The 26,907-nt window shown below is 39.5% G+C and overlaps 1 protein-coding gene across 9 annotated transcripts in view; it reads left to right on the top strand.

Annotated features, from left to right (window-relative positions):
* igsf9ba (immunoglobulin superfamily, member 9Ba) overlaps positions 1-26,907 on the top strand; it is a 100,054-nt gene that overhangs the window by 27,405 nt on the left and 45,742 nt on the right. For all 9 annotated transcript variants that reach the window (XR_008602230.1, XR_004846928.2, XM_055012033.1 and 6 more), the window contains exons 2-3: positions 15,065-15,262; positions 24,024-24,170. Coding sequence is in view for 7 of the 9 variants with exons in the window: in XM_055012031.1 (XP_054868006.1) it covers positions 15,065-15,262; positions 24,024-24,170 (345 nt within the window). In the remaining 2 variants the exon portion in view is untranslated. The remainder of the gene's footprint in view (positions 1-15,064; positions 15,263-24,023; positions 24,171-26,907) is intronic.

The raw sequence follows: 26,907 nt of genomic DNA, 5'->3' as shown, positions 1-26,907 counted from the left end.
AGCGAAACACCTATTGTGTAGATATGACTTTGCGGGGGGGGTTTGTTGTTGTTTTGCAGTGTTCTTGGCAAAAATGTGGATTTGCAAGTGAAAGGAATATCATATTTCATTGTGGTAGCTGCAGTGTGCACAGGGTTGTAGAGCCAAACAGCACCGACTTGTAAAAAGTAACCCCCTAATTTATTTAGTCAATCCACTGCTTTGGCACAGTTGTCGTGCTGTCGCATACGACTGCAAAAAACTTGAACCTGTGCAAGCAGGCACACATTCCTGGAGGATTACTTTGTAATGTAATCTTTAAGGGTTGTAAAGCCCTTCCTCATAGTATATTAAACCCATGTGCAGTGATTGTAGGCGTTTGTTTGATAAGACTTAAAACTTACAGATGTATTACTCAAACTAACCTTACTTAATCTTACTTCATCATCTCACTGCAACCTGAAACAATATGCCCCCATCAACGCAGCATAAAAATGGTGCCGTCTATACTTGAGGGCCACAGAATTGCTTGTATTTACATTGTCAATATTTTCATGAATTTGTCATTCATCTCATTCTTGGTCAAGAAATGCTGGTTGTTGGAACCTGCATATAGGTGTTGAACTGGATAATGAGTTAAACTTTATTGCTGGGAATTAAGTTCCGACTTTCTTAGGTGAATATCATTTAACAGTTAATCCAGCTTCTCAGGAAATGTAATCAGATATATTGAGTAGGTTGACAGCTTAACTCTTTTCAACCAGTCAGTGATGTATGCAGGATATTTCAGGTACAGTATAAGTGATTAGTCCCAGTAAACAGACGTTTAAAGAAGTTTTATTGTGCCTAGTGCCTGTCAGGGAGACAGCATATGGTCAGGGAGACCTGAGGTTAGTTCAACAAAGTCAACGGTGACTTGGCAACCAAGCAAGGTGAAACAAAAGGGATGCTGACGGCAATATAGAAGTAATTAAATGTCATTGGCAAGTGTTGGGGAGTGGTATATTTGAAGGACTATTTTCAGCCAGAGTCACTGATGGCAGACTGACTCTCCTCTCAGGTCCTATGCTGGGACTTGGTACTTTTTAAGCGTTTGTCAAGCTGGCTTTAGGCCAGATGGTATTCATCTGTAATTCCCTTCTTGTGAGCCGCCTCCTTGATGTTTCACAGGATCCGGAGCTCCCTCGTGAGCCGTAGCTTGGCACACTTGTTTCTGAAAGAGAGGAGATATATAGAAGCAGACAGAATATGTGAAGGTGTCAGAAATGTCAGTCACATATCTGAGGCCTCCCAGTAGCACTGAGGCGTCGTCTGAAAGCCCTCCTACTGCTCCTGTGGGTGCAGCTTCAGATTGTGATTCAGATAAATGGGTGTCTTTGGTTTTTGTCTGGATCCTCCAACTGTCTGGGATCTGAAGTGAGGCTGCTTTTCACGAGATGGTTGGGAAAATGTTTTGACAGCTCAGTTTTAATTTGTCTGACATCTCCAATGTTTTAAAAGTTTTAATGATATGGATAAGAGACATGAGTGTCTTTCCTTTAAACTTTTGCTGCGGTGCAGTTTAATAATGTTCCATCTGATGACTGCTTTTCTGTGTTTGATAAAAAGTAGACTGCAAAACTGCAACAACAGAATAGAAATTCTAGTTTTCAAGAAAGATCTACTCTTTTGGGAGCACAATTGGAAGTATGTTTAAGTGTGATTTCTTTACGATTTTGACATTTCATGCCTTGTTTTTTGGCCTTCAACATCTATAAGAACCAAGGCCCTGGCAGTGTTGCTGTCTGGCGATTTCCACTATTCAAAGGCGGTCAGTGCAGCTAATTGTAACTGAAAAATGGTTATGGATTTGACATATGTTAGTGTCATTCATTTTCCATTCAGAATCCAAAATCAGAGATTGAAATAAACAGCCTACATGTTATTTCATTCAAAAGACAAATGGCTGCTTGTTTTTCATACCTTGGCTTTAATGCTCAAGTCAAAAATAGAAGGCCAAACTAGATTTTAGATTTTTAAAGTGTCTACAACCACATTATGATTGTATGTCAGTGTTGTTTGGGCCATATAGAGTAGATTTTATCTGTTGTCATGCCATCATCCTTGACATTTATACAATTACTTCATCTGAGCCGAGATGAAACTCAGTACCAGATATACATCGTAGGCTGATGTGAGTCATGCATGCATGTGTGTAAACGGTTTACATCGCGTCTGTACTGGCCTTCACTGAATATCGATGCTTCTCCAAACTTGTTGAAAAGCTGCAGACATCTGTGTGTTCAGCTCAATGTAACACAGATGCTGTCCACAGAGCAGACTACCTGGTATGCTGATTTTGTGTAGATATACCTCGCTCATTGCGCACTTTTCAATATACGTGTGCTTTGGGGATTTTCATGAATTGCTGCCATAACACCACAATTTCCTATGTTCAGTCTTTTATGAATAAAGATTGGCGATAATGTTTTTTGTCCATACAGTTATATGCAGTGTATGTCTTCAGACTGTGAAGAGGTTTTCTGTGCATGAATATAGTCCAGTACATATGGTGGACCTTACCTGCTGCAAACCATTTACACCTACACATGCAAGACTCATGTTGGGTAGTGATAGGACTTACAACAAGGAGTTGACCAGTATGGTTTCTTCAGGGCTAATATCAATACCAATTATTATGAATTAAGGAAACCAGTATTTGTAACTGATACACATTTGTAGTAAAAACAGTCAACGTTAATGTCAAAATTTTGAATAACACAAACTCCATCTTTGTTGAAATTAATTTATTTACATATATCAATTAAAGAGATGTGTTCAACATTTATCGTTCTGTGTTGATAGGCTATTACTTGTAGCATGTAGCCAATTGGATGCTGCTGTGGGTGAGACATCGCTCGAGGCCGATAGGTGACTACCTGTAGAAGGAGGCAACTCAGCATCACCGCCAAAGTAGCACATTTTAAAACAAATTTATTAGAACTACTTGCTTACTAAATTACCGCTAATTGGGAAAATGCAGAATATCAGATCCAGATCAACAATCGATTAACCATCATCCACGACTTATTGTAAAGGTTAACTAAGCTGAATCAAGCTAACATGTCAGTGACTTCTGGGTCACAAAATTGGATCAAATATCAAAATCAGGCTTAGACTGTGGCTCTTTTTTTTTTTTTTTTTTTTTTAGCATATCTTATTTTTGAATGTAAGTAAATGTGTAAGTTGACTTATATTCATTGAATTAACACTGAATAATGAAAAATGAATGTAAGTAATATAATAACAAAATTACAAATCATAATCATGGTATTTTTAATAGTTTTTTTAGATTCAAAGGTGAGTACAAATAAATGAATAATACAAGGATTAAGATGCAACTTCATAGTTTTGTTGTTTCAGAAATTGTCATCATAAATTCTGTACTATCTGCACTACCCTAAACAATGATGTAAAACCTTGAAGTGATTTAAAAAAATATATTTTGTACTAGAAATGAAATGTGTTTGAAAGTAAGGTATTTCTTCATACTAACAATAAAACGAAGATTAGAAGCGACATTTATAAAATGGGAACAGCAGAAAACAGAGAAAAAAAACACAGCAAAATACCACTGCAGCTTTTCTAAATGCTGCACACTGCTGAGTAAATGGACAGACATTACTATACGTGTTGCTATAGCGACTAAAGCAATAAGATGAGTGCATGCTGCTCTTTGTAGGGCATGATCCTGGATATTTTCTGTGCTGACCAACACAGTGGATGGGTTCATATCAGGCTGTACTGGGGGGGAGGATTTACTGTGTCATCATATTCCCTTCGCCTTCATTCACTGATTTCTTTTCTTATCATCGCCAAGATAAAGAAGGAAGAATTCCGATCTGTTACCACAAATACTGTACTGCAAGTTAAAGTCCGTCCTGCATTAAAATGCTACTTAAATGAAAGTATTTTCTGAAGCAGGACTGTGTTGTTGGTGGATGATGGTGCTCAGCATCTCATACAAACATCACTAATTGCATTTAATGAATTGTCACTCAGCTGTTGTGTTCATTTTTAGCCAGATCCTGTCATTTCTGTGCTCACATGCCCAGTTTTTAACCAAATATACTGTACATTTGCATTTTCCAGCAGCCACACAGTACAACTTCCTCTCTTCTGCTCATTTTTTTCTCTCTCTGCTGTACTTTGTCGCTCACAATCGTGAGAGTAAAGCTGAGTAATGAGCTTAGGAGAGGGGCTGTGCTCAAGCTGTGGATGGCAGACTCTCAGTACTGGGCATGTGCCAGCTCTTTCTGGTGATGCCCCCTCCCTTCTCCTCTCCCTGAGCCAGTCCAGTCCCAGAGGAGTCTCCTTGCAAACAAAGCCTGCAGCATTCTGGGAAAGCCAGTTTTTCAGATCGTGTGCTTCTGGTTGGACGGACTAACCCTATGTACTTGTTTCAGTAGTTGCTCGCCGCTTGTACTAATAATATGATATTATGACAGTTGTACTACGACTGATTAAATGATCTGTACACCAGAGCTGTCTCTCTCTACATGCAGCTGAAATATAAATATGCATAGACTTGTGATTAATCAGGCATTCAACCAATAAATGTATTTAATGATTAATTAGGGATTTAAACTGAGGGAAAACCAATAGTCAGTGGATCAGTGTAATGTAATTCAGGCTGTGCAATGCAGCTTACATTCATGATCTTTTAGAGTTTTGTTCACTACAGTTGTTTTACATTACAGTTTTATATTTAACATAAATATGAAGTTTTATGTTTCATATTAACATTTTGTTTATACAGAAAGTGCTTTGGATCAGCCACATCTACCATATTTCTCATGCAGTAATCATGCATTTACACCATTACCAGTCTCACGTTTGTGCTGATGACAAACTTAGAGACATATACAGATGCAAATACAAAGCAGGGAAATCAGTGACTCTGTACGAGTTTTGCTGTTTAAAAATGTTACAGATCATTACTGATTTATTGGTGAATCATCAGTGGTCTGAATATCTATGTTGTTGAGATTCTTGGCTGATACATAATGAATGTTTTGCACTGTTTTTAATAGTGTAAAAATATACTTAATTCACTTAACAGCTCTTTTTATGTAAATTATTGTTGTTTGAAGCCACTACAGTGAGTTAATAAGCGAGAGAGGGTAAACTTGCAGTCTCTTGCTCTTCCAGAAGGTCTCAGCTGATGTCCATATTGTACGATCAAAGGAAGCAATGTTGGCTATTGGTTGAGTAGTACAAATAATGAGCAAAGGTGGAAGCAGTGTGATGTTGGTTTACTGCCATGAGAAGTCTTAGGAAGGAGGTTGGTTGGATGGTTTATTTGTACAAACTAGAGCCCGGCTGATGAATCGGCTGGCTGATATTACTGGTTAGTAGTGACCCGCCAGAGATATATCAGTGATTGTATATATGGGACAACATACAGCCCAATGAAAGATATTCTTTTACAGACCATGATGCAGAAAAAGAGGCTTGGGCTAATCTGGAAATGATGTCCTTATATAGTTTGTCTAACTCCACTGGTTTGCAAAAAATATTGCTGCAAAGTTAATAACCAATAGCCCCATTTCTTGCCTTATTGATAATTTTATCATACATATGAACAAAATTGGCTGATGTATCGATATTACAGTTTCTTATTCATATCTGTCCCCAAAATCCAGTATCAGTTTGACTCCTATACAAACTGTTTTGACCCTTTACCAAACAGTAACCAGGTAGATTTAGTGGTGGAAAAATCAGACATTCACCTAAGAGGAGGCTCACACAAATGTGCTTTTGTCATTGTGGGTATGAGGACCTGTTGGACTGCGTGGAGCGATTAACAGAGGACCATCTCCTGATCAAAATCAGTAAATTAGATAGAGTATAGTGGGGTTTGAATAGAAAGAGAAGTCAGCGACCCTTTGATTACTCAGGGTTGGGAGCTGGAGATAACGATCTGGACACTCATATCAGTTAACTGGGCTGGACTGAACAGATAATATCGAGGCACTTCATTAACAGAGTGGACTCTTCTTCATGAGGTTGGTTAGTGATTTCATTGTGTACAGTGAACCACTGATTACAGGCATTCATTTTCATTATTTCAGGTCGATAGAGGTCTATCTGTTGGAGAAAAGGCTGCTGCTGTCATTCATTTGACACCTTCAAGATGGACTCGATGCACGTTTAATATTAGACTGAAAAGTACTGAAAGCCCTTCTAGAACATCCCAGCGTCTGGTTGAGCCACTGTACATTTAACACTGACTGGTTTTTACCACTGTCAGTCTTCATGAGCTGTATTTTAAAGCTTTTATAATGTATAAAACATAGTTGTAGACAACACCGGCTTGTGGTTCAGGCATCATTTTTCAAACAACGCTGCTAGCTCTGACAAAGAACAGCATTATATATACTTGTGTAATACAATACAACAACTCTGCCATCAATGTTTCCGTGAAGCTTTTGCATTTTCAGTTTTTGCTGATGTTATCAGAAAGGTGATTATTTTACTTTATGTTTATTATTGAGGTCATAGTGGGTGGTGGTGTACTGGAATGCATTATATTGAAAGTGCTGCTATATTTTATCCACTTCATTAACATTAAACATGATGAAATAGATGAAAGTAAAGGAAAAGAGTGAAAGCAGTACGTACAGTATTCATTTACCTTATATCATTATAAGTAGAATTAATTACATTTTATTTTCATGCAAGTATGAATAGAATAATAATGGATTTAGCAGCATCAAATTCCTCTTTTATTGACTGCCAGTATTATGTAAATGAAAACCAAATTAGTGTCTTGTATTTGACCATAGCTATGTGTTAAAATGTTAAGGGCTAAAGCACAGCTAAACAATCATTAACAAAACATTATGGGACAAGAAAGCAAATGCAGTTGGTGAATAATGCTAATGAGTTCATACAGAATTTCCCAAAAAAAAAAGCAAATTTTTGAATCCATTTAATTGAACATGAGTGGTTGCACTCACGACAGGGCACTAGAATAATAATAATGCTATGTGGTACAAAAGGTACTAATTTTGCCTTTTCTTCGAACACATTTGCTAAGCGCATGCCTCTTCAGGTTTGGACTAATTTCTTGCATCTTTCCTTTATTTTGGGGAAACATATCGATGCCTCTGTCCAAGTAGTGCTTGTCTCCAGAGATAAGTGTTGAATCCACAGTGAGCACTCTTATGTCGCTCTGAACTGCAGCTTGAGCGTGAGACTCTTAGAAAGAGGAAGTGAGGGAGGGAATGAATGGGAATTACAGGGAAGTGGATATGTTGATTGGAAGATATGTGAAGCTGATGCTGCTCTGCGGATGTCTGACCAGCTCATATGAAACACAGCAGCTCTGTGTTGCTTTGACTTTTTCACCCACATGGTTATATATGATTTATTGATGCTGAATAATCGGTCTCAGCTTAAAGCAGCTGCACTTAGACAAGCGGTGTTGAAAGCGCTAATAAGCAGCGATATTCCTCCTTGAGTAATTGCTGTCAAACACCTTGGCTAAAGCATTTATAACTCATGTAAACATTGCTGTGAGTGACTCTAAAAAAATGGCTGAATCATGGCTGGATTGAGGAATCCGTGTGACTTACAGCTCCTGCCAAAGATGCCCTATAATATGCACCTCTGGCAGCGCATCGCCCAGCAATGTTGGTTCGCCCTTTGTGCCTTTGGCAAGCCAAGCCCATTTCACACATCCCTCTTCCCTCTTGCTGCACGTTCGAGCAGGTGTCAGCACATCCGTTGCATCCCTGACTGAGCATTGCTTGGCAGCGACGAGGGAACTTTGCCATTAAAGAGGCCTAAATAATGAAGAGATCTGATTTTGCTTGGAATTGTTCCTGCTCGAAAAGTAGACACAAGGTGCATTTCCATTTAGCTGTTTTTTTTTTTTGTTTTTTTTTTTACTGTTGCAAATACATTTTTTTGCTTGGCTGAGTTGTAAAAGTTTGAGGAAATGAAGAAATTATTACTAATTACTAAGTCCTCCTCAGATGTTTGCTGCAGTGGAGTCTTCAGTAGTATGAGAGCTTATAGTCTCCCCAAGTAAGCCAAGGAAAAGCACTGGCAGAACAATTATACAGCTGATCAAATGGTTGGGAGGAAACGGTGCAGAGTAATAATCAATGGGCGGCATGTGGTTTGCATTTAGATATTAGACAAAGTAGCAATGAGATCAGCTCATGGTGTCAAAACAGGAGATTGTGGGAAAGTTTCCAGATGTTGCTTGATCTGTGAATCACGTTGACGTGGATTTAGAACTTAAATGCAACATGCTAAAACAAAGATGTGACTGAAACATTGTTCAGACTTTGTGAATAAATCATGACATACGTGAAGCATGTGACTTAGACACCCACTGAAGCTTCCACACTCTCCACTGAGAGACAAAAATAGCTGCAGACAGAAACGTCATTGAAAACGTATGTGTAGAGAGATGGCGACTCTGATACCTTCCTCTAGTGTCATAATTCCACCGTTTGAGGTTTGAGTGATGCTTTTTTTTTATAAATCTCCAAACTCTAAGATCCACCAGTGGGTTTAAAACGAATGTTGTCTTTACAGAAAGCTTAAAAATTCGCCTAAAATGATGTCATCTATCAGAGTCAGAAAATGTAAAAACATAAGGAATCAACCTTCAACTAATCATGTGTAATATGTGCTGTTCTGCCATGAGACTTAACTAATTCTAATATTTCATTAAACTCTCTTGATTCCACTTGTCTCACTTACAAAAAAAATCAACAGTCCCGTGACAAAAATCTAGGGACATTTGGCAACTGTTGTTGGCACAGAAATTCAACTTTCATTTTTTCTTTAGTTTGTGGTTTATGGTATTATAACCATGTCATACTGCACAAAGTACTTGTTTTTCTCTGACTTTATATTGCAGTGATAAATGAGCCCACAGTGATAAAAGAAAAAATAGTGACAGAAGCAAAAAAAACAAAAAACAAAGCAACAAAGCAACAAAACCGCCCAGAAAGTGTCTGGGGTTCAGAGGGTTATGCTTGTTGCACCATCTTCTTCTGCACTGGTTTAATAGCACTGAACTGGTGAATTCACACTAAACTGCATCTTGCTCACTTTGCTCAAAAGTCTATTACAAACAGCTTGCAGACAAAACATAGTGTTTTGAGTACACCACATTCAAATGAACTATTTTACATTATCAACATTCAGTGTAGTTTTTACTTATCGTTAATTAAATTATATGTGGTTGAAAATAATAATTGAATGGTAATTTTTGTGTTTTTCTGTTAAGACAGAAATTATGTAAATGCAGAGGAATCATTTTATTGAACTTTATTATATTCAACCCTTTATTAGAATACATGCACATTGTGTGTGTTGTCAGCTGAACAATATAGGCTGCATCAGCTTTAATATAATGAACTCAAAAATCAAAACTTGTTGACTTAACAGAGAACATGATGTCAAGCTCACATGGGATATTTATTTGTGTCAAACAAGCATAGTTTTGAACATTTATGTAGACTTTACACCAACATATTCGTCATGGCTGAACTGGGATCACAGTAAATATTTGCATTGTAATGGGACACTTCAGTTTGAATGGAAACCTGAGTACTGTGGTTGTTGCCTGATGAATACAAAACTGTTGGCTGCAATGGAGAATGCCCTTTGGTTTACAGACAGCAGACTGCTTTAGAGAACACTGCACATACTGGTTGTGAATGGAGCCTGTGCAGCTGAGTAGTTTTATTGAGATGTTCTCTGTTGGAGGAAACTGGTGAGTGGAGAGCAGTGATTAACAATGAATGATAGAACAGCATGAACCTGAATATGTTGCCAGTCTGAATACCTGTTATAAGGAAGAGTAAATCTTTTTGCCTTTTTCAAGAAAATGTGCAGGTCATACTTCTTTCCTTGGCAGACATAGTTTGTATTCTGTTGTTGTTTAGATGCTGCTGCTTTAATTTTACAGGCCCAGATTAGCACTGATGCACTGATATGTACAGACACGCACAAATAAAACCCCCCTACACACACACGCACACACACACTGAGGCCTTTGGCTGATGTGACCTTCAGCACATGCAGGCTGGCATTCAATTACCGCCCTGTCAGTGGCCCATCCAGCCCAGTGGCTGCACGTCCTTGAGATTCTCTCTCCAGCCTCCGTCCAGTCTATATTCCATTACATCCTCCACATCAGGAGCTCCGTCCAGCATAAAGCGCCGCTCATATCCTTCATCGCTGTGAAACACACACACACACACACACACACACACTCTCGCAGCATTTTAACTTTTTGATGTATCCTTTACAAAATCTCAAGCTGCAGTGAATGATGGTTTTCCTCGCTGAAGCGCTGAATCAAATCCAAGCATGAGGTAAATATTAAATTTTAGTTTTACTGGGTGAAATATTGTTCACAAAAAAGAGGTTTAGGGAAGGCTACATCAGAAAATCGGAGCACTGCTCATCTTAAATTGTCTCTCACTGAACTCCCTCGGTTTTCATATTTTGTGTTATTACTGTGAAAACATTTCCACAGCTCTGCTCTGCCTGATTATTGCCCAAAATTGCCTTGAGAGGCTATTTACTGTACAAATCTGTGATCATTACTGAAAGTACAGTGCAGCGTGCTTTTTGTGCAGAGAGCCATTTTAAGCCAGCGCTACTTGAAAACTGCCCCGAGTTGAAATCTCTGGCTGTGTTTAACCCCGTGTGCCCTGGCTGCTCTGCTGTGATGATGCATGTGCTGCTCTGGACGGCTGCTGACTGACCTCGAACATATCTTCTATCGGTTTATGATGTTTGTTGTGTTTGTTATTATGTACATATCAGTACACATTTGTCTTTGGCTGCTTCACTCAGTTCTTAATATTGTTTTTGCTGTTTATCTCATGAAGCGCTGTACCACACTGATTCGATAGGCCATCTGTAAATAATGACTGCTGTAACTCACTAAGCAATACCCTTCCTAGAACTGCAGCAGTTAGTCGATTGATCAATCAGTCACAGAACAGAAAAAAAAATAACGATTTGTCTGCTACTTTGATGATTGGTTTATCATTTAAATCATTTTTCAAGCAAAAGCAACAAACATTTCTTGTAGTTCCACCCGCTTGTGTTAGGAGTTGATGCATTCCTTTGCTTTCTTCATCAGTGTTTCTCAACCTGGGGTTCAAAGCAGCATTAAAGGGCAAAAAGTTAAACCTAAGTGATAAGTTCTGCTGTACATTCGTCTGAATTATTGCTTTTTTGGTGAAATGGCTGATAGTTTAACCTGTTTGTGCCTCAAATGTTATGTTTAAATCAGGCAATCTGAGAAGTTTAACCCTCGTGTCGTCCTGCGGGTCAAATTGACCCGTTCTGAAGTTTGAAAATGTGGGGAAAAAAATATTTTCACAGTGAAACTTCTGATGTCCACATTTTCAACATTTTTGGTAAATTTTTAAACATTTTTTGGTGGAAAAAAAAAAGAAATGTTAAAATACAAATTTTGCTGGATTTTTGTTGATTTTCATGTGAATGTTCTTAAAAAAATATTAGAAATTTTACTGATATGTATGGAATCATTTTAGATATTTTTTAGGATTTTTTGGAAGGTTTTTAAAAAATTTTTGAAAATGTTTACAAGAATTTTCTTGCCAAATTTGGGGGATTTTTTTTTTTAAAATAAAACTTTTAAGGGAAACTTTTAAGGAATTATTGGAATTTTCTTCCTGAAGGTTTTGCAAATTTTCAGAAATTTGGGGGAAAAAAGACATTTTTAGCTAACAGGTGTTTTTCTCTATTTCCCAGTGTTTTATAGACCAAAGGATTAATTGAGACAGTAATTAGCAGATTCATCATTAAGGAAAATAATTCTTAGTTGCAGCTCTTGTTCATACTTTAACTCATTTGACACTCCTGTTTAACCAGTGCCAAACACAGAGGAATTATTCTTCCTCTATTTTGCTTTTGTACATGAATTGCTTGCCATGTAGCTGATTTATCTGGCAGGTGACTGAATTGTTACCCTTCAAGAATTCATGATCATGGCCATAAAGACGCTATAGGCCCACAATAGATACATAAAACATATTGGCCCGCAGGATTTATTAGATAGCCTGATTTATGCAGATCTTACTCAACAGAGTTGTACCTCTGTATATTTGGAGAGTTTCACTCTTCACTCTGTGACTTGGTATCCGTTGACATTTACAGTGCCAAAGCAATCACCAGTTGCAACCATCTCTTCGCTGCATTGACTCCTTTATATCTACAGTGCTGTTTATTATGAACATCTTAAGCATGGACCCTTGTATTGCCTTTATGACTTGTTGAACACATAAATATTTTCCCCTGAATAAGCTCCCATAAACCATATTGGGTTACCGTGTCTCCATTAAGGAAATGAAAAGTGGTGACCAAACCTGTGCTGATTGTCCCCTCATGAGGATCTCATAAAAGAACTGGAGAATTATTAGCCCTCCAATATATTATCGCAAGTCCTCAAAGTCTATTTTGTGTCCAAGGTGTTCTCTTTCTGCTACAAGGATCAAAAAATAATGTCAGCTAGGAACCTGAGCTGCTAAACGTCTGCAGCCTGAACTGTCTGCAGTGAAAACAATGGATTTCAGCAGCATGCACTGTTGTGCCACTGGGTTTGAGCTTGTGCTTCATGTCAAGTGACTCTACTTACTCAAGCCAAACAATGTGTCCAGTGTGTTTCATTATGGATGGGAGCCTGTTCTCTCTTTTCTTCTGGAATCCATAGAGCTCAAGTGCTTAAAAGTTAAAACAAAAGACACCATAATCTGTTGTCCCTCGATCAAGTGTCTCCAGAAAACAGCTGCTCATAGACTCCTGCTTCTCTGATACACCTTTTCATTGCCTATTAATTACATTTTGATACTTTCTGAAAGAAAACCTGATATAAAATTGTATTTAATGTAGATCTTCTCTTGTTTCATGAGGTAAAACGCTTTAAAAAAAATGCCCCACCTTTAGAGCGATATGCTTAATTTGCTTTCCCCCCCCATAAATTAGAAGAGAAGATCAATACCAGACTCTCGTGTGTGCAGAATAAATAGGAATAAAGCTTCAGGGAGCAGCCAGTGAACTCAACTTAAACAGGGAAGAAATACAACCCTACCAGCACCTGAAGGTTGTTTAACCTTTGCACGGATTAGACAAACAAAGCAAAGATATTATGTGTTAATTAGTGAGCTTTTGAGGTGCTCATAAGTGGATTTTGCTACCTTTGGACAGAGCCAGGCTACCAGTTTCCTTCTGCTTTCAGTCTTTAAGTGTTTTTCCCAAAATATCTAACCGTTACTTTAAAGCACTTGGTGGTTCAGTGATGCAGAATTAGTTTTTTTATTTGTTTCCTAAATAGGACTTTTCAAGTAAACTTGGTGTCACATGCTTCAGCACAAGCACCTCATGGGGTGTTGAAATGGGGTTATAATCGTTTTTAAAGTTGTTATAAGTGAGGCTGCAATGGAGCGTGCTCAGGTGTGAATTTCAGGCTTTGGGCAAGCCTGTAAAGATTAGTTGAGCAGATTTCTGATTTTGTTGTGCTTACAGATGGACAGGTTTCCTCAGAAGCACATTAAAAGGTCATAGTTGTACAGGTTGCAGGGCAGCATCATGCCTACAGCAGCTTTCCACTTGTTCAGTCTAAGCAATCTTTATTCATTTTGACATGCAGTTTTGTTCTGTCTCTGCTGTACAGCTTCTGTGGCTTGTAGTTGTCAATCAGCTCCCATGTCAGATTTTTTTTTTTTTACTACTATAATCTGCTGTTTTCAGGTTCCTTGTATTTTCATTCTGCTCTATCAGAGACCTACAGGAGCAGTTAAATGGTCATGTGGTGTTCACTGAGTCATGTTTCACTTACTTTGTGTTGCTCATTAGAGCTCAGGGCAGCACAACATGGCTGTTTCCTCCCTTTTATTAGAGAGGCACAATAGCAAAGCAGATTCCAACACTGTGGCCTGTAACTGCCAGACCATATCTCCACTTTAAAAAGTGTAATTTGATTAAATCAGCTCTCTTTCAGTCTAGAATCTGTGCTGGCTGAAATGAATAAAGTGGATTAACTCTGTCACAGGATAATGCAGATTAAACTGGTAAACACAATCACTAAGTGGTGCATATGGCCCGTAGGGGAGGAGTTAAGGCTTTATTTTTCAGACAGAACAACTGCGTGAAAACATTTGGGTGCTCATTTCAGTACACACAGTTGAAAAGTCAGGTCACAGTTACACAACAGTGATGGTGGTCAAAGATCATTACAGACAGTAACAGCTTGAGCTCATAATATCTCAAGTCCTCACGTATTTGTTCCTACCTATAAATTATCCCTGATAATGCAAATGGTGCTGCTAATGAAAGCGTTAAGTTATTCAGCTGGTGTTTCTCTGGAGTGAAACGTCAGCATGTCTCTTGATCCCTGAAGCGATTTTCCCCCTGGGCGAGGGCGGGTAGTCATGCTTGCTCTGACGGAGGAGACACAGCCAGCTCAATGAAAGCGGGGGTGGCAGCTGGAGAAAATCCATTCCCAGAGTGAGCGTTCTGCTGAGGCAGGTATGCCGACCTTTGAGTCATCTGATAGGTCAACGCTCGGCAGCGTGCCTGGACATTCATGGCTAAACGCCAGGCCTGGTGGTGCTCATAGTAAAGCTCATCTGAGCAGCAGCCAGCTATGATCAATGGAGCCTCTTGGCAGCTCATTTATAGTACAGTATGGCACCGCCACAAAACACTCACCAACAGATGCAGGTGACAGATGACGATCGGAGGACGGGATGAGGGAAGCTGATGGAAAGGAGAGGGTTTACCCATGTGCACGATGACCGCTAAGAGTGTGCACTTCCATCTTAATGTACAGTTAAATAAAATGTGGTTTCAATCCATTCGTTTTGTCGATCACCTTTAATTACTGCCTGATTATTGTTTGTGAATTAGTCTTGGATGACTTGACTTATTCCTGCTTGGTCTGCATGTATTCTGTGCACCAGAATTTTCCTGCATCTTGTTTGTCAGACTCCATTCTAGTTTCTTGGTTGTGTTTAAAGCGATGTCTTTCTCCCTCCAGGTGCCCACGGAGTGAGAGAGGAGCCCCGGTTTGTGACGGCTCGCGCTGGAGAGAGCGTGATCCTGGGGTGTGACGTGTCCCCTCCCCTGGATGGCCAGCAGCCCCCCTATGTGGTGGAGTGGTTCAAGTTTGGAGTGCCTATACCCTTCTTCATCAACTTCCGCTTCTACCCTCCCCATGTGGATCCAGAGTACACTGGTAAGATGATGTGGTTAATATAAAGCAAATAATCCGTCTCTGAAAGGATACAGATACATTGTTAGATCTGCAACAGATTTGGTCTAAAACTTTCTGAATTAATGGGGACTTGGAAGCATCTCAAGATGAATTTTTTCCGGTGCCAAGTACAGTAAATCCACAAGACTTTGTCTTGTTGACCTTGCAGCAGAAACAAAGTTGACAACAGAATTTCACACTACATGCTGATAAACATTAACCAAGTAGAAGGACACAAAAGAGGACTAGAACACGTGTAATCCATGAACTCCACAGCTACACCAGCCACTCCGCTAAAACCTCACCTGGTTATAGTTCTTAGCTAGATTTGAGCACATGTGAAAAAGGTGGTAATTTTTTCCTAAGGCTTCATACATTTTTGCACATATTTATAGGAATAGTTTGGCATTTTGGGTAAAATTTGGTGTCTTGACAAAGCTGGAAAATAAGGCTGCTTTCTGAGAGCTGGCTGTGATTCTTGAAGTTGAGCAGTCTTTTGTTGTTGCTTGTTGGTCAGTATGCATTACAATAGCAGGACAGAAATTTACAAAATGCACAAAGGGAACATATAAAGGACCAATCACAAAAAAATTTGTATCATATATGCATGCATTTATATTGTGAAGGACTATATTCCAGCAGGGCTAGCTGGCAGTGGCGCCTTGAAATGCTTTAAAACATGTTCCCATTACTCTGCTGCATTTAACAATGTCAGTGGGATTGAAATCATCACAGAAGCTCATGCCAGTGGATTTTCTGACTGACAGATATGAAAAAAGGGGGGGGGAAAGAGTCAATTCTTTATTAAAAAGCCAAATCCAATTCAACTAACAAAAGTCTGAGCTGGGTACATCCCTAGTGGACGATTATTACAACTGTCTGACAAATATAAAGTTTAAACCACCTGGCTAGCTTAGAAGTTGGGAAAACAGCATTACACAATGAGTCTGGCATAAAAAAAAAATCCATCTGCTAGCACATATACATTTGGTTTAGTAGTACATTAAAACTAATTTGTGCAAAAACCAAAGTATAACAGACGTTTAGCAGTATAACATATATGGTGGTAGGTTCTAACTTTTTCTTCTCCTTTATTCAAACGTTTTTGCTGGATGTCTGCAAACTTCACACTCTCGTAATCCTTCATAAAGCCTCGGTGTGTCTTTTTGACACTTAAGTGTACAAAATAAACACATGAAGTGATAATTATTGAGCTGAAGGTGATAGAAGGTAAATGTTGTCACCTTTGGAGCTGTTTCCCTGAGTTTTTGTGATATTGTCTCATCTAACTCTGCACAAAAAGGAATTAGTGTATTTCTGTTAAAAAATAAATACAATAAAATTACAGAGCTTCTAGTTTTCTCTTGTTGAAGTAATTTCACTTTGATTTAGTGAAGATGTCATGGATCAACCAATCAATTGAACACCTTGATATGTCTCTATAATATGAAAATTGGAGCAGAAACCCTACTAAATCTATCCTTGTGACTCCATCAAACTCATGCCTGCAGTAGTAATGTATTACTACAGAAACATCAGGGAGTTTAGCTGCATGACTCTAATCATTCATAAACATTTCTATGATTACACAGGATATAGATTTTCCTGCGCTGCTGCAGACCTAATTATTAGCTTCTGGCTGAGAGCAGAACCATTTCTGACAACCAGTTTTAAATAGATTGCAGCACAAATCCTATTTCATTGAGAAGACTGACCTGCAATTTCAGCATGATCCAGAGTGTTTTTCCTTCACAATGTGCTTCAGCTGTTTGGACTTTAAGCAGAAGACAAGTACAGCACACTGAGGCCTTTATGTAGCTGGAGAACGTCCCAGGCTCCTTTACGAACCGTTCTGGTTCTTGAACTGCAATTTCTGTGTGTTCGAACATGGCTGTGCAGGAACATCTGCTGCGTCTGAGTGAATAGAGGGAAATAACTGTGTCTCAGCAACTTACTACTGCATTGTACGTATGTGCCATCCCACACACTACAGTGACAATGCACCACAGCACACATATACTATACAGTCAATAGAGCATATTGAAAAACGCTGCGTACTCTAAGTATAAAAAATGGAGATAAAGAAGAAAACCTAATAGCAATAATGCATGAAAACCTCTGCTTTTATGAAGCTATAACCAAGAAATTATTGGAATTTATTGTCTGATGACAGAGGAGACATGCATTTAACACAACAACTGACATGTACTGAGTTGTCAGAGATAATCTGACTCTGTAAGTTCAACACCTAATTGTTAACAGTGTCTATTTGCTGTTTGGTGCTGGGAAGGAGCATACATTGGGATTGTTGCTTCAAACAGCTGCTTTTTGTGGCTCTGAAAGCAGTAAGAAACCAGTACAGTAAAGTTCTGAGCCTAAACAAGGATCCGCAGAGTTTCCTTTCACTTTTGATTCACTGTTAATGTAAAAATATCGATTATAACAGTATTAAATTTGGGGCGATACACACATTTTCACACAAATTTAAAATCTCCATCTCCTGGCTTAGACAGTCTGTCTGCAGCTGCCTTTACTCTGAGCCCTTAAAGCAGGAAATTGGCTCTTCTGATGTTGCTTCAGTGTCTGTGAGATGATGTCGAACTGTCAGAACGAGGCCAGAATTGTCCCTTCCTCTTCCCACCTCCCAAAACTCCTGCCTCACCTGGTAATATGCTGTGAAATTAAGGCAGAAGCTGGAGGATTTACCTCTCTGAGCTCGAACATCCTAAATGTGGACACAACAAATTTTTTAGTGTTTTTATTTAGGAGAAAAGTGTGTGAATAACAGTGAATTTATTGGGAACTCTTCCCTGCAGGCTTTTCACTGCAAAGAACCCCCTTTGGCAGTTACTCGCTGTCTTGGGAGCCCTCCTTTTTCTTTTTTTTTTCTAGTGGCTACAGTAGATGCTGCAGCTGCTGGAGCGTTTGATTGTTTACTTTAACCTCCCGACTAACAGCAGGGTATGAACGAGCAGCACTTTTCAACACTGCTGTGCTCACTTGGTCTCCACTGGTGGGCCTCTGCCATGTGGCGTCAAGTCCACTGTTGAGGAATTACCAGCGAACAGATGCAACATGAAGATGGCCAGTCTCATTACATAGATTAAAGTGTATTCTGGGGATTGCATGTGCATGGTGACAGTGTGATAATGACACTGGACTGTAGTTTATGAGAGGCTCGTTGGGGTGCTTAATGGGTCCATGCGGTCTCAGAGCTCATTTGGGCTATTCCCATGAACTGTTGCCACTCAAATGGAATGAAATTGATGAATAAAGTAAATGTGTGATTATTCCATCGCGCAGCTGCTTCCAAAAACAGGGACAATTATCCATCAACACTGCATTTACAGTATGCAGACATTTTCACCGCGCAGATACCAGGAATCCATCCAGGTTCAGTGGGTCAGTTTGTCTGGGTCAGTGATCATTACTGGTGTTCAGCTTCTACTCCATTTTATTCAGATTTAAGAGAAGACATGTTCTCATTACAGCTGTGTATTTTCCATGTCTGATTCCCTGCAAAATGAGAAGCGTTACATATCTCCCTGCTACCCCAGATCACTTTGCCACTTTGTCCTGCGGCTATATGGAAATTATAACATTTAAAAACATCTATTTTTGTGCCCGCTCTTGCAAAGACGCAATCAATAATTCAGATGTGCAGCTTGTGAAATTTTAGTGTCAGATCCTCCCGCTTGGGCTGTTGGGAAGCTAAATCATATCTCTCTCACTACCAAGCTTAGCCACAGCCTGCACATGAATAATACGGATACGTACGCAATGTTATTATCGTCATTTGCAGATGGCTGCAGACTCCATGCAAAATGCCACACTTTTTTCGTAATGCTAAAATAAACAGGGAGTTAATGATGATTTGTTTTTCCTCTCTGGAGTTGAGTTGCTTGCAGTTACTGGTTAGCTTTGCACCGTTGGCTGCATTTTTATATTTCCTTGTAGAAAAATGGAATGATAATTGTAAAGCAGCAGCTTGGGAAATGCAGTTTAGCCTCATATTGCAGGTGCAAGCCCAAATCGATAACTGCAATATCTGACAACCATTTTTCCCACGTGTTAAAAAAAGGATGACAGGAACATCCATGAACCAGAGGCTTTAGAGTGCATCTAAATAAAAGCCAACATTAGCTCTGATTAATTTGATTCAGCTCATTGCAAATAAAGCTAAATAGCTGTTTACACTGACAAATTCAACCATGTGTCACAATAAAAGACCAAATTTAGATTATTTGTCTGGTTTGACTACAGTGCTACAATGCACCATCTTGGAATAATAAATGAAAGTGTAAAACTCAGAATAACACATGGTTTTCTCAGTCTTTGCTGTAAATGCAGCAAAAACTGGTTTAATGTACAACCAAAAACACTCCCTGCTTTACTAGTTATATGATGCCAGCAGATGGAAAGAACTGAAACTTCTGCCGTGATTCCGGCTTGTTTGTAGTCACAGATTATTCCAGGTCACTTCTACTTCGAACCCTGTTGTAACACCATTTACATATCCACAATATAATATCTAGTATTTTGTTCTTCAGTAATCTGATGATTATTAATCAATTAAGTGTTGATACCTTCAAAATGTCTTTTTTTTTCTAGAACATAACGATACTCAGTTTATTTTTCTAAAAAATGTTGCACAAACCAGTTAATTGATTATTAAATAATTGCCAATTAATTTGCTAGTTGACCACTAATAGATCAATGGTTGCAGCTCTCATTCTAAATTACCGAATTTCTGTATTTGGAATGATTTGTTAAGAAGTGAAATCAGTCCTTTTCAATGAGCTAAACTGACTGTATTAGTGGCAAGAGTGGCATAATTTGCAGAATTTTTGCTAGCAAATTCCCAATGTTTTTGAGAATTACAACTAGGAGGCTGACATGAGTGTTCTTTCTGAGTCATGTCAAATTATGTGTGATTTAACCAATAACATTCACAAAAATCTTTATATGTCGTGTCTGTTTTAGTGTAAAAATTGACTTAATCTACCACACAAGCTAGGCTTTTTATGCTGCTTTTTGCTACCAGTCCCTTTGTGCAGTGCATATAGAGTCCAAAATCAACAAAAAAGTATCTTTATTACAGAGTACAGTACTGAATGTGGTTTATATAGAGAGTGAAAGAGGAAATTCAATTCCTGCAATGCCATTTTTTCCCTTTTAACAAGTCAAGGTGTCTGGTAACAATTGCTCAATTGCTGGAGGCTAAATTAAAAAGCTTTGCTTAAGTTCTTATTCTATATTTACAATTTAAGATGAACTCTGCCATATAGTTACATATTTCACTGTTTTAATTGAAGGTCATTGAGTTTAAGACATTTTTTCCCACACTGTCACTTTGGATCTTTCGTATTTCCTTTTCAAAGCTTTCCTATCTGCCCAAGCCTGTGATGTGATCTGAACAAGGTGTTAGCTGCTCTGTTTCCACCGTAGACAGAAGCCTGTAGTGTGTAAGTGGTCTATGCCCAGGAGGCCTGTCCTGACGTGGATACAGTGCTGTTAACTCTGTTTACAGCAGCACCCTCTCACTCCCTGACAAATGGGAGCTGAGGTTGATCCCTACCCTTCACGCCACCACCCGCCCCACTCAGCACTTCAATGCCCAGGCAAAAATAGACCTGACTTTTTAAAGACAAGCTACCTTTTTACTGCAAGACTGCAGTCCTCACTCTTCACGCTTCTTCTTTGCTGTATTGATTTTCTGCTAACAAAAAAACGTCAGATTTTTTAGCTACCCAAACTACGGCAGCAATCCCAGGGTTGGGTGTCTATCTATTGCATTAAACTGTGCTGGTGGAGCAATTCAGCCCGCCCTCAACGTCAATATATTTGCCTGACACCCAGGCTGAAGTAACAGTAACAGGAAAGAGTGCTTACAGTACATCTACACATCAAAGTTGGGAAAATGCTCCGTCTCCGAACACTCGTCAGACAGAGCAGAAGCGAGTGTTGTAGTCTGTTGGGCTGTCAGAGGCAGCCATGTGAGCAGCGAGCTGCAGGCTTGAAGACAGACAGCTTAGCAGCTGAAGATTTCACCATGCCTGCTTTCTTGAACGTCTCTCATCCCTTGTGATTTCCTCCTTTTAGAATTCCAATTTATCCCCAGCCTTGAAGAAAAAAAGAGGTGGGGATGGAGAAGTTTTATAAGAAATATGACTTCTGTGAAGTCGAAGGCTGGGCTTTTTCCACTGTGACACCAAATACTTTAATTCAGCTGAGGTGTGGCTCCCAGGCAGTTTCATGCATAAATTCTTAATATTTCAAGCTGGATATGTGTTCATTTATGTTTAAATATTGTGGCATTTAATCAGTTAAAGGAATAGTTTAACATTTTGGGGGAATATATTTATTTTCTTGTCAACAGGTGAGGTCTGTTAGATATGAAGCTACAGTCAGAAGGTTAATAGTTAAATGTCAACTTACAGACTAGAGGCAGAAGAGGCAAACATTCTGGCCATATAGAACCACCTCTAATATACACTAAGTTACACTTGTAAAAGGAAATCACAGAAATATTCCTGCACTTAACTGTGTCCAAATCTTGAGGTTTAATTGTGCTTGTACGCACATTTTACTATCTGCGGACAAAGCCAGGGTAATGTTAGCTGTTTAACTGAGTTAACATTAAATCAACCGTCTGCTGCACTACAGTTTCTGTACAGCTTAACCTGATTCTGTGCACCGGTCAGCCACAACATTAAAACCACCTGCCTAACATTACGCAGCTTCCCCTCGTGCCACCACACAGCTCTGATGGATCAGAGCTTGGACCTTGAACTTCTAGGGGTGTTCTGTAGTGTTGACAGTGGATCCTTTGGGTCCTGTGGGTTGCAGGGTGATGCCTCCATGGATCAAGCTTGTTCCGGAGCTTCCAGCAAGATGCTTGATCGGATTGGGATCTTGGAAACTGGGAGGCTGAGTCAGTCCTTTGGGCTCTTTGTCAAGCGGACTGGGACCCTGAGCAGTTTTTATGGTGTGGGATGGTCACTGGGTTGTTGTTAATGTTTTTCTGGACCCAAACACAGTACACAAACTCTGTTGCACAATTTAACAGGTTTTATTGCAGACCGTCTTTATAATAGAGAGGGAAAACCAGAGATCAGAGGGCTTTTGCTTGAAGTACATGGCACTAGATGCCTGGTGGCTCTGAGTATGGTGTGACTGGCTGCTTGAGAAATAGAAGGTGAACATGGCGTCTGACATGGCGAATTGCCGAATAGAGTGTGGTACTGTGAGTTGCTGGCAAAGAGAAGACTGGAACCTGAAGTACAAGAACATTGCAGGTTAGACTGGGAGCAAAGACTGGGAGAAGGGAATAGAGAACCACATCCTAAACCTAATGTCCACCATGATGGCACATGTCTACTGCATCTGTCACTTAAGTGCTTTCCATTCATTGTCTATGTGAGCAGCTGTGAAGCGTATTCTGCCCTCTCCTCATTTGTCTACAGCTGATGTCTGGGCTACTTTATGCAAATAGTTAGCGTCAAACGTGATCCGTTACCTCTGGAAACTTTTAAAATATCCATTATCAATCTAAAATGAAGACACACTGAGCAACAGCGTGGCTTATTTCTCACTTCAAATGTTTTTTTGGAAGCACGTTTGGTTAACAGATTGTGATAATAGAGAAATTTTGGGGTGACTGACCACAGAAAGGACACATGGGGACCAACAAGAGACAAAAGGGACTAGAAAAAAACAGCTGAAACACAATATTGAAATAATGACACTATGACACATGCCATCTAGGTGTGTTGTTGCCATGTAAAGGTGTGCTTGTTCTACAACAATGTCTTCCACATGAATGCCAGGATCTGAAGGTTTCTCAGCAGAACATTGCATTATGATGAGATGATCAATGTCATTCACTGAACATGTGGGAGACTTTAATTTTGTGGCTGATCAGTGTGTTTATGTGTGAATTACTGAGCTTTAGATGTGCCTGTGAGGACATTTTATGTTGTCGTTATATTCAGACAGAGCCATGTTGTACACAGATTTCCCTGCATATGAAAACTGTTTTGCTTTTAAATCTATGATCATTGTTTTTGCTAATAATACTATCAGTTTCAAGGGGTTTCTAGATTTGTTCATATCCGTATGTGTTTCCTCCAACAGTCCAAAGTCTTGCAAGTCAAGTTGACAGAAGGCTCCAAATTGCCTGTAGGTATGAATGTACAGTAAGTGTTAGGGATTGTCTGTCTCTGTTAGCTCTATGAGAGACTGTAGCCGGTCCCGGGTGTTTTCCTGCCTTCCATTCACAGCTTGGAAAGGCTCCAGACTGTTGTACTGCCTGAATAGGAATAAGTACTTTAAAAAGAGAGAGAGAGAGCTAAACAATGAATTTGTGTTTCATGCTTGACTTGGACTTTGTGCATCCAAATAGGCTTGTGCTTATTTGAATAACTAGTAGTTCAAAGTCTGTGTTACGGAGAAAGGAAGATTGGGTGGCGCAGGGTTATATTTTGTGCATAATTTCCTGTTGCACAATTAAAAATATTACAGTTCTGTGACCTGTGGGCTATTTATCAATGCAAAAAGATAACCCACATCCTGACAGAGTCGCTGCCCTGAAATAAAGCACTTAACCCCCAGCTGCTATGATGGATCTTTGTGGTGACCGGCAAAGCTGCTGGGTGTGATATGTGCTGGAAAAGAACCTGTAGGTATCTTTAGAGTGTTGAAGTGGTTAATGGCGGTGTTTTTTCCCCTCCTCTGTGTGCAGGTAGAGCCTCTCTGCACGGGAAGGCCTCCCTGCAGATTGATCCGGTGCGCTCCGAGGACCAGGGCTGGTACGAGTGCAGGGTCCTGATGCTGGAGCAACAGTTCAACACCTTCCACAACGGCAGCTGGGTGCACCTCACAGTCAATGGTGAGTCATCCGGAAAAGCAGCCTCTCTGACCTGGAAACGTGTGGGTGTGAATGAAGAAGAAAAAAAAAGCTGTGCGTCACACACTTAAGCTCAATATGTAATAATCTGGTATTTCTAAGGCTAGTTTTTTGGTTTCTGTGTCTGTGAATACATGAAGGTCCACTAGGGTCTGAGTGGCATAGATTTTGTAATCAAAGACTCTGTGTGGATGCAACCTCTAATTTGTTGAGCTGTTTTGCTGCAAGAAGGCCAAAAATATGGGCTGAAAAACCAGAATGGGTCATTATAATTTGATTAGCAGTGTGCATGTGTGAAATATGTAGACTGTGCATGTATGGAACTCATTCAAGTTGAACTAAAAAATGCAGTAAAATAGGAACAACTGTGTGTCTGGGGTGTTCACGGCTGTCTGTGTGTGAATGTGTTTTGAATCAAGCGTTATACTGAAGGTTTTTAACCACTCTTAATGATCCTGATCTACAATATTACAGTTCTAACCTGGATTTTTATCATCAGATCTTTTTAATATTTTAGAATGAAGCACACTATTGCTTTAGAGTGCTGTCAGGTGTTAAGAAATGTATTGTTTCGTTTCCCTTTTTTATGGAAAATGGAAAATATTTCCTGATTCTAGCATCGTAGATGTAAAAATTTCTGGCTGTTCTCTGTTATATTTTCACAACTTGTCTTTGGTTTTAGACAATGCAAGGCATTTAAAGACATCATTGGAATTCTATCAAATGGAATTTGCAGTACACTTCTTTTCCTTCCTCTCTCCTCACACTGTATGTAGAAGAATCAATTCTTGTTTAATTATTTTCCCCTAATATGCTTTAAATATTTAAACTTTCTTTAAGCCAGCTTTGAACATGTGTACTTGCTGAACCCTGATTCTTCCCTTTTTAGTCCTTTTTTTTTACCGACTACAATCTTCTTCTATCTTCTAATAAAATGTATCTACAAAATAACTGCCTCGATAAGTTGCAGCAAACAGACTTTGAGTCATATCGAATCTTCAGCTCAAAGCATTGACTCCCTGATCTGGTTGTCTGTTAATGATAATTTATGGTTTTCTAAGTTTTTATCAGGTCCTTTAAATGAGGCTCTGTTTTAGATCACTCCTGCAGCTCCTTTTCAAAAGGCCTCGGGTAAAAAAGGGATGAGAGGCTGGTTAGAGGAGGATTGATTGTGGCTAGTTTAAGGCGGTTCCGGCTGGGATCGTCTGTGATAGTCTGAGAGCTATCAAACTGATGACCAGGCGGAAAAAAAATCTGCACCTTTGCATTTCCCAGGAATGCCCCAGTGGCTCAGAGAATCCTGTGTGAGGCGTGTATTCGTATTGTTGCAGAGCACCAGAGACGATGATGCCTTTGTGTTTCATGTTTTCAAGGCTTGTGTCTGTTTCACATAAGGAATACTTTGCATACGTTCTGCAGCAAAGATGCAGCAAAGAACTGCAGCAGCACATCTTAATTTTATAGCATTATTGCCCTCATCTGCAATTCTTATTTGGCTTTGGGGTGACTGGTGGTGGAATATTTTGTCCACAGGCATTTAAAAATGAAATATTCTCTCTAAAAGTGGTGATTTTCCTGTGTTAAAGCTTCACAGGTCTCTAACTTCAAAAAACCTTAATCCTCTGTGTTGTTAGAAAGAGACTTTGGGTGCAAAGTACTGTCAAGCTCATTCGCATGTATATTTTTGGGCTGTGAACTTATGAGTACTGCGTGAAACTCATGCATATTCGATTTGATCATGCGTATGCTTTACAATGGAGGCAATTCTCCTATTTGAATAATGATTACGATGCGCTGTGTTCAAAATGCTGTGTGAAGAACCATTTATAAAGTCCATTGCACCGCATAATCCCTCCAGAATAAATAAAAAAAAAATGCTGATCTGTATAAATAGTTATTATCAATGCAGAACATAATGTTTTCTTTTGCATGTATTTGTACTCTACAGATGACGCTCTGCATTAAGGTGTGTGCATGACGTTAAAGCGGCTCATTGCATCTTTGACTAAATGAGTTCTCAGTTTGCTGGCTGGAGTGGAATCAGTCGAACTCTGCCGCTGAGCGTCACCTGCACACTCTCGTGATGTTTGGAGTTTGCGAACGTCTGTAGGCGTGTATATATGGATGTCTTGTTGTGCAGGAATACTGCATCTCTGTAGCTGCCTCATCAATATTCACTCTTAAATGCTCCCTCCCTCCCTCTTATGCTGCTGCTCTACGCTCCTGACAGGCCTTTCAACAGAAACTGAGCCCTTCAGGCTGCAGCAGAGCTAATAATATCCCTGAATGTCATATATATTTGGCATTTTAAATGATAGCATTTTACCTAACCTAATGTACCTATCGGATGCGTTTCGCTGTAGAGATGCTGTGATGCTGCAAATCACCCTCAAGCAGGTGGATGTAGTTAACTAGTACAAATATTTCATTTTGCTGGGGCTGTTGTGTTCATAATAGACAGACGGTCATTGAACTTTCAGCTTCAGTGTCTAGACATCTAACAGGGGAGTTCATATGAAGACTTTATGCTACTGTTGTCCTCTAAATGGGAGTCTGTGAAGGGAGCAGGTGCCATTTCCGTCTGGCCCAGACACAGACACTAAGGGCACTCATTTCCTTTGGCCGTTGGTATTTGCATACACTCCTCCTTTGAGTTCCTGTTTGCTCGGCCTTAACTTCCTGCCAAGCGGACAGGGAATCCATGCCCACTCAGTGGCAG

This window comes from Amphiprion ocellaris, chromosome 7, assembly GCF_022539595.1.
Source record: "Amphiprion ocellaris isolate individual 3 ecotype Okinawa chromosome 7, ASM2253959v1, whole genome shotgun sequence".
In the NCBI taxonomy this organism is placed as follows: Eukaryota; Metazoa; Chordata; class Actinopteri; family Pomacentridae; genus Amphiprion; species Amphiprion ocellaris.
This window is presented reverse-complemented; position numbering and strand designations above follow the sequence as displayed.